General features: G+C 47.9%; 1 protein-coding gene across 1 annotated transcript in view; it reads right to left on the minus strand.

The window, feature by feature from the left end:
- LOC131289439 (uncharacterized) overlaps positions 1-12,842 on the minus strand; it is a 59,906-nt gene that overhangs the window by 19,467 nt on the left and 27,597 nt on the right. Inside the window, exons 5-12 of the mRNA XM_058318697.1 lie at positions 11,252-11,792; positions 11,065-11,182; positions 9,827-9,978; positions 9,558-9,749; positions 2,881-3,071; positions 2,547-2,793; positions 1,442-1,620; positions 1,047-1,308 (exon numbers count right to left, since the gene is read on the minus strand). Of these exons, the coding sequence (XP_058174680.1) occupies positions 1,047-1,308; positions 1,442-1,620; positions 2,547-2,793; positions 2,881-3,071; positions 9,558-9,749; positions 9,827-9,978; positions 11,065-11,182; positions 11,252-11,792 (1,882 nt within the window). The remainder of the gene's footprint in view (positions 1-1,046; positions 1,309-1,441; positions 1,621-2,546; positions 2,794-2,880; positions 3,072-9,557; positions 9,750-9,826; positions 9,979-11,064; positions 11,183-11,251; positions 11,793-12,842) is intronic.

Below are 12,842 nucleotides of genomic sequence, written 5' to 3' on the forward strand. Positions count from 1 at the left end.
TACCCTTTCTTAAACATTTTCTAACCCTTGCTTTCAAATACTACACTTTTTTCTTCTTCTTTGGCGTGACGACCATCATTGGTCATGCATGCCTAATAAAAGCTTACAAGACTCTTTCCCTTTTTTGATACGCTGATAGTACTCTCGTGAAAAGGTCCAGTCTAGTTTGGAATTTGCACCCAACCGAGGCGGGACTACTTCAAAAGCTACTCGCATACTTCATTATTGAAGCATAAAAATATGGCGAGACAATCAGTAATGTAATGTCATTTGTTATAATAACTACCTGAACTGTTCGGTATCGGGTTTATGGCGGTATCATTGTGCTGCTATGAGAGTATTCTGTAATCTGTATTAACGGCCACAAAGAGATGGATAACATCGAGCGAGAAACGTAAACAGAAGAACCATTCTATAACATGTTTATGTACAATAAAAGAACGAAACGATGGTACGGATGGATAACTGATGCTGAAATGAAAAGTTCTTGGATGGGTGTAGATGTATGGGAACACATACAGTTGTTCGCGCGAGAAAGGATGTGATGGCACCGTCACGGTGATCACAATGAGTAGGTGGAAGCAGAGAAAAGTGAAGAGGAAAGGTAAGTAGGATAGCGATAGGATGATGGTGGTGCAGGGACTCGAGTTCCGCTTGAGATCCGAACGCTGCAATGGTGGAAATCAACGTCCATAATCTCCCATCTTGCAGGAGTACACACAAATACACATGGGCGAGTAACGTTCCGGTACCCAAGGGAGGAAATCGAGACGGGTGCACTCGGGAAGGAGTTGTTCGTTAGGCACTACAAACCGTGTACTACCGGGCAAGCAACACTCATTCCTTTCACACACACTAAACTAAAATAATCAAACCGAACTAACTATTGCCATCGCGCAAGCAACCAGCATTCCCCGGAGGATCCAGGTGTGTTTCTTGTGTGTCGTTGCTGGTGGCACTGGGCGGTGGCAAGGAACATAAGAAATACAAAAGAAAGAACAGAACGAAGGAGCGGCGATGCTGAGAAAGCCGCACTGCATATTTACTTGGTATCATCGTCGGTGTGCTGTCCGCCGACTGAGAGTCGCGCGACTTGGTCCGCACGGTGACGGCCCGTGGGTTCAGTCCGACCAGCTTGCCGATGTCTATGAGGGCATGATCGCCCGTCGGTGAGTCCACGTCGGTAACCTTCTTGCCGTCGGCGTACACGGCATACCCGGTAACCGGACCGGACGAGGGAGGGCGCGTAACCGGCTGCCAGGTGACGAGCAGCGTGCCATCCTGGGGTCCCGCTTCGACTTGAATCTCCTGAGTGGAAGTTGAACGTTCGATAGTTGGGGACGAGTGATCCGGAGCGTGGGGGAAGCAATGAAAAACCAAAGGTCAATGCAAGGAACGCGAGGAGTGCCGCCCGCTGCAGGCAGGGGAGAACCAGCATTACCTGCGGTGGATCTGGCAGTCCTTTGGCGAGGGTACGGAAGTCGGTGTACGCTCCGGGCGCTTCCTCGGGCGGTGGTCCGGCTGGTGGTGCTTGTTGCTGCTGCTGCTGTTGTCCTGGTCCTGGCGCCCGCAGATGTTTGGCGCGTACCGTCACGCGGTACTGTGTGCTAGGCGCTAGTCCTACAGAGGTAATCATATGGACAGGGAATGAGAGGAACACATAACATGTTAACATCCTCGACAATAAATAATAAATATGCATCTCAAATACCAGCACGCAGCCTCAGTGGAGTTCGAATTTGTAAATTAATGTAGGATATTATACATGACCAAAAGTCTTTATCCAGAATGGATCGAATCGGAATCTCAAATACCAGCACACAACCTCACTGGAAATGGAGTCAGTATTTTGGTCTAGGATGTTCAATTGAATTACTAAATGTCTGATTCCACGATAGATCAAGTCGAATCCTTCGTCCGTTAAAGTAGTATAATACGTTGGAACTATTCGATCTGAATTCTACCTAATGTCTATTTTGGTTATTATGAATTCCAAGATGTCGCTATGTTTAACTTCAAATAGCTCTATATGGTTCAACTTTGGGAGTACCCATGATCTAAAGCCGCAGACATATGATGGCAACATTTAGTGTATGGTAATTTTCAACCGCCCTTGTAGCACTGGACTAAAAATGTTACTGTTTTTCAATACATGACCTACAATTTTCTGAAGTACGGTAATAGAACATTTATCAAGTTTCCCTTCAATGCAACACACAGATGAATTACATCGCATGAATTGCCTTGTAGATTACTGCCAAAACGAAGAATTGCAGAGTAAGGCAATAATTAACGATGGCAGGATGTTGAGCGTTAGTGAAAAAATGCATGTTGTCATGTTAATGCCAGCTACAAGTGCTGTATGAGCTTTAAAGTTGCAATCGTTTCAATCGGCTTTAAAACCTATCGAGTTTCTCAGTTACGCGGCTTGTGAACCCATCATTGTTGAGGCTTCTACCAAAGGAATCAAAGATTAATTGGAGGTATAGCAATACCAGCGATCCTACCAGGTTCAGATGAGGTCGCCATGGACAGCTATTACATACCAGTTATTGTGTGCCGGTAGACGCCCGGTTTAACCGTTCTGACTTCGACATTGTTCACGCAGACCACGTGCTGGTGGTTGGAGTTTGCCGGTAGCCACGAGATGACCGCACTGGAGCAGGTGATGTTCGTGGCCCGCACGGCCGACGGTCCGAGGTGTGCCGTGTCGCGTCCGATGATCATTGTGCAAGCCGCGTCGCGAGACGTCCGCCGATGCTGCGTTACGCTACGTACGCTAATCCGATGTGGCTGTAGATGCAAGGGTAGAAATGGGAAGTCAGAATTCGTTCGAAGCAAAAAAAAAACACGGGGCCACACCGCTTTCGGGAAACCTACTCGATTGGAGTCGACTCCTTCCACCAGGGCGCGGGTGCGCTCGGTTGCCTTGACCGTCACCTTCAGGACGCCGTCCACGTAGACATGGTAGCTCTCGATCTGATTGCACATCGGTGGGTCCGGCTGCGACCAACCGATCAGGACGCTCTTGTTCAGCTGCCGCTCCAGTGTGAGATGCTTCGGTGCAGGAACTAACACGGAGAACATTAGTGGGACGTCGTCTGCGGCAACACCGGAAAGGGAACGCGGGGCGGACGGGACCGACAGGACGATAGTGCAGTACACCCCGTTTTACTCTCACACAGACAAATCGAGCTCGGGCAGAAGAAGGTTCATGCGGAAAAGTTGATTCGTACATACATTCATACACACAGAAGAGAAAGACGGTGGTAACAAACAATGGACGATAGATAGCGGGAGGAGAAAGAAGGCTTAAGTATTATAAAACAAACAGATTGAATCAGTCCGATGTGAGGTTCAAACTTTTGGAAGAAGTTACTTGTTTCCAAACGAGACAGGCGAACAGAACATTCAATAACTAAAAAGCCAATAGATTTAAATGTACACTGATTCTGAACGCGTTGGAGGCAAACACACGATTTATCGCCCTCCCAGAACCAGCAGCCGCGTTAGGTCATCCGTTTGATGTATCGCCGATCGAAAGGACCACACCAAACCTTCCCGAGGCGAAATCAATGTTGGTTTGCCGGAATGAAAAGTAAACGATCTCCGGGTGACAAATCTCCCATTTTCCCAACCATAACGACGTACGCCAGAACCGCAACGTAGCGCGGCTTGATCGACGACTTTCCAGCTTCGAGTGGTGGTGGTGGCGAAAAGAAAAATGGAACACGCCGCAAAGCGGCTGCCTTCAACCGCCTAATGGTCGTAGCCCGGTCCTTGGTGGGCTTTGGGATGCGTGCATGACAAATGGTGCCCCTTCCGGAAGTCCGGAAGCCGCGTGGATGCTTGGTGCCAGCGTAAACGGTTGCTCGGCAAACGAGCTGCGGAGATGTTCACGATGGCGTCGAATCAAACGGCCGATTGTCTCGTGATTTGCTTGCACGGCTTTCGACTGGAGTTCGCAGTTGTTGGAAAGTTGTGGTTTACAGTCAAGTCAAATGGCAAGATGGCGTGGATTGAAAAATTGATTGCAGATCCCCTCAATAATGTTGGGCCACCGGCGTAACCGCACACGGTAAATCATTCCACGGTTTACGGCTTTATGGTCGTTAGATAGAAACGGGTACGATTCTCCCCGTTGACAGTTACTCTTTGCCGGAACATGTTCTGTGTAATTCCGTCCAGAGTTGGCAAGAAAACATAAAAAAAGGGTGAAAGAAACACATTCCGTGCGGGGATAACATGGCACAAAGCAGTTCTCGGCGGCGGTGCTGCGATTACTCAAACACATACGCTTCTGAAGCGCTTCACATGTTCACTGATTCCAGCGATAGGCGAAGGAGTAAAGTTTGCTTGCGTGATCGTCCACCTCACCCAACACACACCCTCGCCTTATGTCATCGTCGTGTGGAACTGACGGGAAACATGCAGTGACAACGAACACGCGATCCTTAAAGAGGAGTGGAACGAAGTCAATGACAAAAGATGCTAAGTTGAAGCTCTCCGAAGACTACTAGGTTAAGGAAAAAAGACCAAGACGAAAGCGTCCTCGAGTGGGTGCTTGAGGTGGAGATTGAGATTGGGGAAAAAAAAGGAGGAATAAAACCCGCAGGGAGCGAACCCAGGACGCTGAAGAGTTGGTAGAGTGTAAAAATTCCAATTATTTATATGTCGTGTTCAACACCTCGTCTCATTCCGCCGCGCGCGAAAAAGGCCGATTGTAAAGGAACACGCAGCAGTTGAGCCCGAGCTGAAAAGCGAAAAGCATACAACGAGTGACCGATGAGGTGTCGCCTCGAGCGCAACACCCGGATAGGTACCAGTGATGGAAGTCACTCAACCAAAGGCGCGCCTTAGCTTCCCCCTGGCGGGGAACTGCCCGGGTTTGGACGGAAAATTTGGAACCTCACGCGCCGCAACGGAAGCGAACGATGCAACGCGCATTCATTTCCACACTTGTCGGAATTGTTTCTAGTGTTTGCTGCTTCGTCGGTAACAAAAGCGAAATAACTTTCCCGCCCCGGCATCACGTGGCCCTGCATTGTTTCGTGCGGAAATGCCAAGCTCGGAAGAACCGAGGTCGGGACCGCATGCACATGCCCAACATGGTACCGTGTCCTGTCACTAATTTGTAAAACTGTTCTGCATCTGGCACTGCAAGGTCACGTGGCCACCCGTGGTGGGGAGGGAAGAAAAGCGGGCGGATCGAGTCCTTGTTTCCCAGCGAGTCGAGGTTCACATTTCAACCGTGCAGTTGTGAAAAGGTTTTCTTTTGCTGCAATCAATTACACACCATCCATCTCCATACGCTCTCCCGGGGGAGTAAGAGGTGAATGTGTTCGGAAGGCTGCACACGAACAAAACGTGATGACGGCAGTTCGGGGAAAAAAAGGAACCAACACGGCCAACTATTTCTTCGTACCGCTTTCCATCGGTTAGTGAGGGCGAGGGATGCACGAAGGGTCGACTCCATGAAACTATGAAAAAGAACCAGTTTTTCACGATTTGTTCTACAGCTTCCGACGCTTCGTCTCACGTGGCGAGGCTGGGGGAGTTTTGCGTAACCGGTGGGAATCGGGATTCTTTTTATCGCCGGGAGTACCATGTAACATATCTAGCATGCGGAAAGAGTTTATCTTTTCTCCTCCCTGTCTAGTGTAGGCTACAACAGCAATAATAAAAATAAAACAGAAGAAAAACGATGGCCTCGAGGTTGAACGTCGGAACCTGTCACGTGGGATTTAAATTAATAAGAACACTTCCTTATGGGTGGATAGAGTGAGTGGTTTTCGTGCTGCTGCGGTTACAATCGACCAAAGCATTGGAAGTTTCCTGGCGAAAGTTGCAAACAAAGGAACGCCAACTAGAACGTCATCTGGAGGGACATAGTATGTCTAGCTGGCAGAGCATTTTATCGTCCAACCAGGATACAACTGCTGATGTAATATGTAAAAGAAACTTAAACGACGACGAACTAGTTTTCAAACGCAAAACATAGATCTGATTTCAGAACCAATTTCAAAAAGCTTATATGACTCAGCACGAAAAGAAAACAACAAGTTGTTCTATGATGATCAGCTGAATTTAAAGAAACAATTTATTACTGACCTCAAAATGAATCAACTAACCATAACTTCTCTAGACCAAAAACAGCTCAAAGTGCAACAAATCTTGTTGCAGAGAAAAACATCCTTTTATCATCTGTAGCTATCGATAGCCAAATGTGAAGTAACCACAGAACCAAGCACAACTTTTCTCGAGCGAAAGTTAGGCGATGAAGCAAACCAGAGATGCACAAAAACTTGGCCCACCACCAAAAAGCAAATGTAACTAAAGTTTTTCCGTCCTTCCCCTCACCGGCGATGAGTTGTGGAAGGTGGAATTCTGGTTGGTATTTTCTTTTTGCGTTTTGCTCTCCTCCCAATCAATCCGGTTAAACAATAACTCCACCAAAGTGCCGTTCCATATTTGCAAAGTTTTCGAAAGTGCATTTTATGTGGGCTGGAGTGCACTAGAAAAACATGTTTTTCTAGAGTGCCGTCGTTCGTACCGTACAGGGAGTGACAGGCGTCGGAAAAATGAGCTTTCCCAAAGTTTCCGATGGATTGCACGAGGATGGTAATGAAAGGTAAAAACAGTCATGTAATATTCAGTAGGATTCTATTTCTGGTTCTAGGTAAAGTAAAGGAAAACCAGTTTGTGTGTTTTCTGAATTGGCTACATTTAATGGATCATACTTTCTACTTTAGATAAAACACGAAACTGAACGGTTTAAAATATTAAGTAGAAATGTGCAACCTCCTAACAATTATCGCACGTAATTTTCAGATGAGAATATATGTACAATAAATCTTCCGAAACGCTGAAAGTCTTAAATGGTCCTTTCAACTACCTGCAGGAAGGACTGCTTCCAAAGGGTTGCAGGTTTCCGAACGGAATGAAACTGTTGATTATAATCAGCACGGGCAAACGTACTGCAGCCGTTGGCAGCTTGTTGCAACGCCCTCTTTTGTTTTGGAAGCCTTCAAATGGGTGCTCGACACGCAAGCGATCCTGAAGACTTGGCGCAGTTCGAAGAAAGCGAACGTGTTATGCAGTTAACTTGTATGAATCAAGCGACAGAACGGACGCCATTTTCTCTAATGTGCCGGACGGGAGGGAGGAGTGGTGGGAGGATTTGAAGCGGATGCACTTCCTGTAAACCACACCGAAATGTAATCGCATCCGTACATCGGGCTGCTTGCAAGCAATAAGTATTTCCTGTCGCTCGTATGGAAATTAAGCCTCTCTTATCAGGTGTTAAACATTGTCAAGTGATCATAGCAATGCGAACACCGTAAATGGTTTCACGACGAGCGACGAATTAAATGCACTTCTATATACATTCCAGCAATAACCTGGTATAATAAATTTTACAACAAAATAATACCACATTTACCATCAACTTATTCGAAAATAAAAGGAATCTTGAGCGCAAACAAAAGAAAAGTTTTACCCTCACTGCTTACACTGCTACGAGTATGTAGAAGCTTTCCCAAAATTGGTTCCATCATCAATCTGAACATCTTGAAATGTGTAACGTTTCCACTGTCCGCCCTCGTTCTCCTTCCACCTTTAAAGTGAAAGTCACCAGCAATCCTCTCCAAACGGATGAGTTTCAGCTTTTTTGTCGACAGCACAAATTAGCTTAAAACTTCATTAAAATTAATAGTTAATATCGCGGGATGATCTCAAACCCGCACGTACGCCATGTCCTTTCTGCACGAGCTCACGCGCACATGCACATGGATGAGGGTACACGCGTACGCTAATGGCGCCCCATGTCGGAGCCGTCTGTTCGCCATTGGGCGTTTTCTCTCGAGACGGAAAATCGAGCCACCGTTATGTTTATCTTGAGATGAAACGGTTTTATGCCAACATCATAATCCGTGGCGTTATTTACTTTTCGGTGGCATTTGCGCCGCTGACGGCATGGTGTATGTCAATGGGAGAGGAAGCTTTAGCCCTTCGCGTGTTAGGGTGCGTAACCAAAGTGGATCCCGTGCTGGTGGAGCGAACGCTACAATCTCAGTTTTTCAACCCCGACCGAGCTGCGGCAACTTCTGGTGTGTTTTTAGGCTTAATTGTAGGCTCCTTATCATGGAGCATTCGCAGATGGAGCACGCTTCACTCTTTGTGTTGGGCGGTGGGCTGTCGCATGTGTGGTATGTTCGAATTAAACCTTGAATCGCTTTTGAACTGTTTGAATGTCGAAGAACAAAAACGGTCCGTCACTTTCGAAGTAACGTGGGAAAGTGAGCAGCAAACCTCTGTATCGGTTTATCGGTTCGTTTTTATTGACAAAAGGGGAAACATCCGGAAAACCAAACTACGAAAAAACAGGGTCAAGGCTGTGTTGCACACTGTAGGAAATGTCTAAAGTCCCTAGACTCGATGCAGTGTATGATGCAGAACATACCGAAAAGCTTTCTGCTTTGATCTTTGGCATGAAAAAGGATAACCCGTTTGCATTAAAGGGTCGATGATGATGGCGAGAGTGAAACGACAAATGCTTTCGCTCAGTTAGCGATTGTAGAAGATGAAGTAAAAAGTCGGGCAACTTTCCCATTGTCCATCAAATGGCAAGGATTGCCTTGTTTTTAAACAAACGCTCAACTGAAACACTAAGATCACAGCCCAACGATTGTATGGCTGTTGGAAAACTAAGAGTAGGCTACGGAAAATTCCAAATGAATTTTCAACAACGGGATCCTTAAAGGTCGGTATTTGTCTTAAAATGCCATACAGCTCCTCGGCAATCCGACGTTTTGTTCCCTTCGTTCCCAAAGTTGGGCGACATTTTGTGCTGTTATTATTACGTGCGCTCCTTATTTTCCTTTTACGTGCGTCTGTGTTTGTGCGCCCGTATTCATTTCACTTATCTTCTCACGTTGCGTCGGGCTGAACCTTACGTGTGCTTTCCTTTTCCCGTTGTTCCGTTTGTTGTTTCGAACCTCTTTCGGGTCTGACCGGAGCGAGAGACTGGGTGGACGGTCTGCGAAGGTTGGAGCAACCATGAGAAGGGAAGCAGTGGCGGTGGGGCAGGAGAGCTGAGGGGGGGGGGGGAGGGGTTAATGTTAATCCAGTGGTATTCAGTCCGGAGCGCGTGGGTTTCGGTAAATTTGCTGGATGGTGTGTATCTTGCATCTTTCTGCGAACTGTTTCGTTTGAGTTCGAAAAACAAGCACGTCGCCAGTGGAGCTTTTGGGTCGTTCGCCATTCGATGGTATAGCATGCATACGTTCAGGCGGTAGGAAATATTTACAGATAGAGAAAGGGAGCTGAATTGTGGTTACGGAAAGAACGTTAGGAAAAAGGTGCAAAAGACAGAGACCGGTGAAAACACAACACGCAGGGTACAGTAGAGAAGGAACAGAAGGGACGAGCTATGGAACAGAAGGGACGAGAAATGGAACAGAGCAGGCAGAAGGCTGTCTATAACAACATTGGACGCAAGCGAACGGTGCAGGAGACCCTCCGGAGGGTAACCATCGGCCCAGGTCCAGGCGCCTTACCTGAGTCGGCTTCGTCGTCCAGGTCCTGACCAAGGTCGGTGTGGGTTTCGCTGATCCGCGCCAGGTCCTCCGATGTGTGCGGTATGAGGGGATTGCTCGAAGGTCGCGGCGCCGGATCGAGCGGAATCGGTGCGTCGTCGGCGTCGCGCAACGTGGACACGACGGCCTGATGGAATTCTAACAAATCGTCACCTGCAATGAGCGCGTTCGAGAGATTTTTGTAACCTCCGCATGTCGTAGGAACCGGAAGGAGTCTGGTAGTCACTTACCTACTAGCCTTTGCACGAACGACGCCGGCACCAGGCCACGTCTGCCGTCTAACAGCTCCGCATCAAAGTATCCTCCCTGCGGCTCCCCGTTGCCCCAGACTAACAAGTAATCACCGGCGCACAGCGCCAACTCACCTTCCGAACCTTCCACGCTGTGACGCCGTTTGGAGAAAAAAACAAGGATACGAAACAATCGCACAATCAGATGATGGAATTATCGAGAGCAGGGGTCGGTAAAGTCCGGTCTGCTAGCTGAGTTTATCCGGTCCTCAAGAAAATTTTAGACCCTCATACACACAACAAATTATTATCTGAATTATTTTTCAATTTGTATACCCTGTCACACTTATTCCTTCCTCAAAATGTCTGTTGAAATTTGAATGGTAAAATAACATGTCTACTTTGCATCCACATTAACTACTTTGAGGAATACATTTTTCAGTACCATTAAACAAAACAAAAAACAAAAAAAGTCTCATAATATTTAAAGCTTCTTCAACCTGTGTTATTTTAATAACTGAGAGTAAGACAAATGCAATTTGAGTAAGTTATTAATTTGTAATATAATGGAACAAATTAATTTGAAGTTAAACAAACGAACAATATGTTGGAAAAGTATTAAATTCAACGAAAAAAGTATCCAAATTTACGATGAAAAGTAAGTCTTTGAAATTGTTTTAATATTTTGTTTATTCTTCTCTTCGGAGAAGAAAACTGATACTCCATCCAAAAACTCCATGGTTGGTCCCTAGTGCATCGTCGATATTCTCGCCAAACGTCATCTGCGCTTTGTTTTTGTTTTGCAATTTGGTAAAAGTTGCAACTTTTTTTAAAACTACAGCTATTATTTTGTTATGTATTGTTGAAAATACAAGACCTACGATAGATAATCACAGAATGTTGATGAATATTCTCGATCGAATGAACTGTTGATTCGTTTGTTTACGTTCTGACAAGATTTCGCATGCTATTACAGGATGGGAAAGCCGAAATTCTTTTTGACAGACTGTTCCCCGTACCCTTAATCTCACCATCAAAACATTAAAACATCGTTTGAGGTAGCTGGTCCTTAGTTTCAGATTCTTTTTCATCATCTGGCCCTTTTTTGGAAACGTTTACCATTTACCATCTAGAAGCACAAGATGTGGCCTTGGTTGGTAGGGAGTGATCGTTTCTTAAGGGCACCTACTCCGCAGCGGAAATAACATCTAGGATCTCCTGGAAAGCTCGCTACTTACTCCGGTGGATCGTAGGAAAAGCGTGCGATGAAAACGCAGCATCTGCCCTTGCCCGGGATGTCCAGCATGTCGACCTGCGGTTCCCCGGTGCCGTTCAGCGTCAGCCCGTGCGATCGTGCTGCGATGTCGTGAAAGAAGTGGGTTAGGTTGCGTTTGTTCCCCGGCCTCCGAGGGTCGGCGCCCTTACCGTCCAGCTCCATCCCGATCAGCGAGCGGTTCTGGGTGTGCATGAAGGCGGGATTGACTCCATCGATTCCGGTATAGCTATCTAGGCCCCAGTTGGAGGGCGGGATGGGCGAGCAGGGGGTGCCGCCCCGCTGGCCGTACCGGGCCAGCAGCTCCAGCTCGTCCAGCGGCTTCATGTTGAGCTTCGAGCTGAGGCCGCCGGTGCCGCTCAGCAGCGGATTGGTGTAGGTCGAGTAGGACGAGCTGGTGTTGTAGTTGGTCAGGTTTGTGCCGAGCGTGCTGGTGAGCGGATTGGTCGAGGTGAGGTTCAGGCCGGTGCCGGTGCCGAGCCCGCCGCCGAGCCCGCTCAGGCCCGAGTGGACGCCCCCGGTGACGCCGCCGGACGTGCCGAGCACGCTCGCCAGCCCGCCGGTCGTCGCCGAGTGCGTCGGGAAGGTGTAGGAGGACGCGACCGGGGCCACGCTCAGCCCGAGCGTGTAGCTCGCCGAGCCCGACGGTATCGAGTGGGTGTTGTGTAGCGACAGGACGGGCATGGTCGTACTCTGTGCGTTCCGCGGCGGGTGGGTTGGAGAAGAGAGGGAGAGAGAGAGAAAGAGAAACAAAAAACAGGTAATAGTACAAACAACGGACAAATACACACACACATACACACACACACACATAGGAGGAAAACGGCGCGGGGCAAAGGTTTATCAAGCGAGTGGGAGAAAAACACTGCAGGATCACGCCGAGCCCGGCTCTCGAGCCCGGACAATCGCCCGGAATGCGGACAACGTCTGGCGCGTCCTCATGCGACACGCTGACGCGCGCACTGTCGTCGATGATGACGATGATGCCGATGAGCTTATGGCGACATGAACGGTGGATGATGAGATGAAGCGAACGAAGTGGGATTAACCGGAAAAACCGGAACGCTTTCGCGACACGTGGGGCAACCGTGTGTATGCTTGAGTGTATGTGTCGATGTGTGTGTGTGTGTAACGTCGATGACATGGAAGAATGTTTACGGTTGGCCGACATTTCCCACCCTCCCAGCCACCCCACCCCCAACCCCTTTCCACGCATACGTGGGGCTTGGGTTGAATTTGAAATGAGCATGAAACAACCGAAAAGCTCACGGGAAGATAAAAGCGAACCGAAACGAATATCATGAATATGGAAATGTAAGTGTCTGTGTGTCTGTGTGTGTGTGCGTGTGTGTGCACGCTGCGTACGGTGCGGAGATGCTAGCGGAACGAAAATTAAACAAAACATACAAAAAAAATGAAAATGGACAATTCCCTTTTTCCCAGAACGAACGCCCAGGCCAACACACACACACAAAGGCAGCTTCGCTTCCGACTCCGAGCGGCAAACGGCACAAATGTGCGCAATGGCCGACGAGAGCTGCAGTCATTTGGCGGATGGTGAAGGCCGTCGGCCGTGGTGGTGGTGGTGGTGTGCAATCGACTGGCTAACGACCAGATCGGGCGGATGGAAAAACACTCGCTCACTTGTGGACTTGCGGCGTCGTCGAGATTAAACCCTTTGCTTCGACGAACCATTTCCAATCGACAATTGTCTTAAGGAAATACATTTGAACGGTACTTCAA

The sequence above is a fragment of the Anopheles ziemanni genome, chromosome 3 (genome assembly GCF_943734765.1).
Source record: "Anopheles ziemanni chromosome 3, idAnoZiCoDA_A2_x.2, whole genome shotgun sequence".
NCBI lineage: Eukaryota > Metazoa > Arthropoda > Insecta > Diptera > Culicidae > Anopheles > Anopheles ziemanni.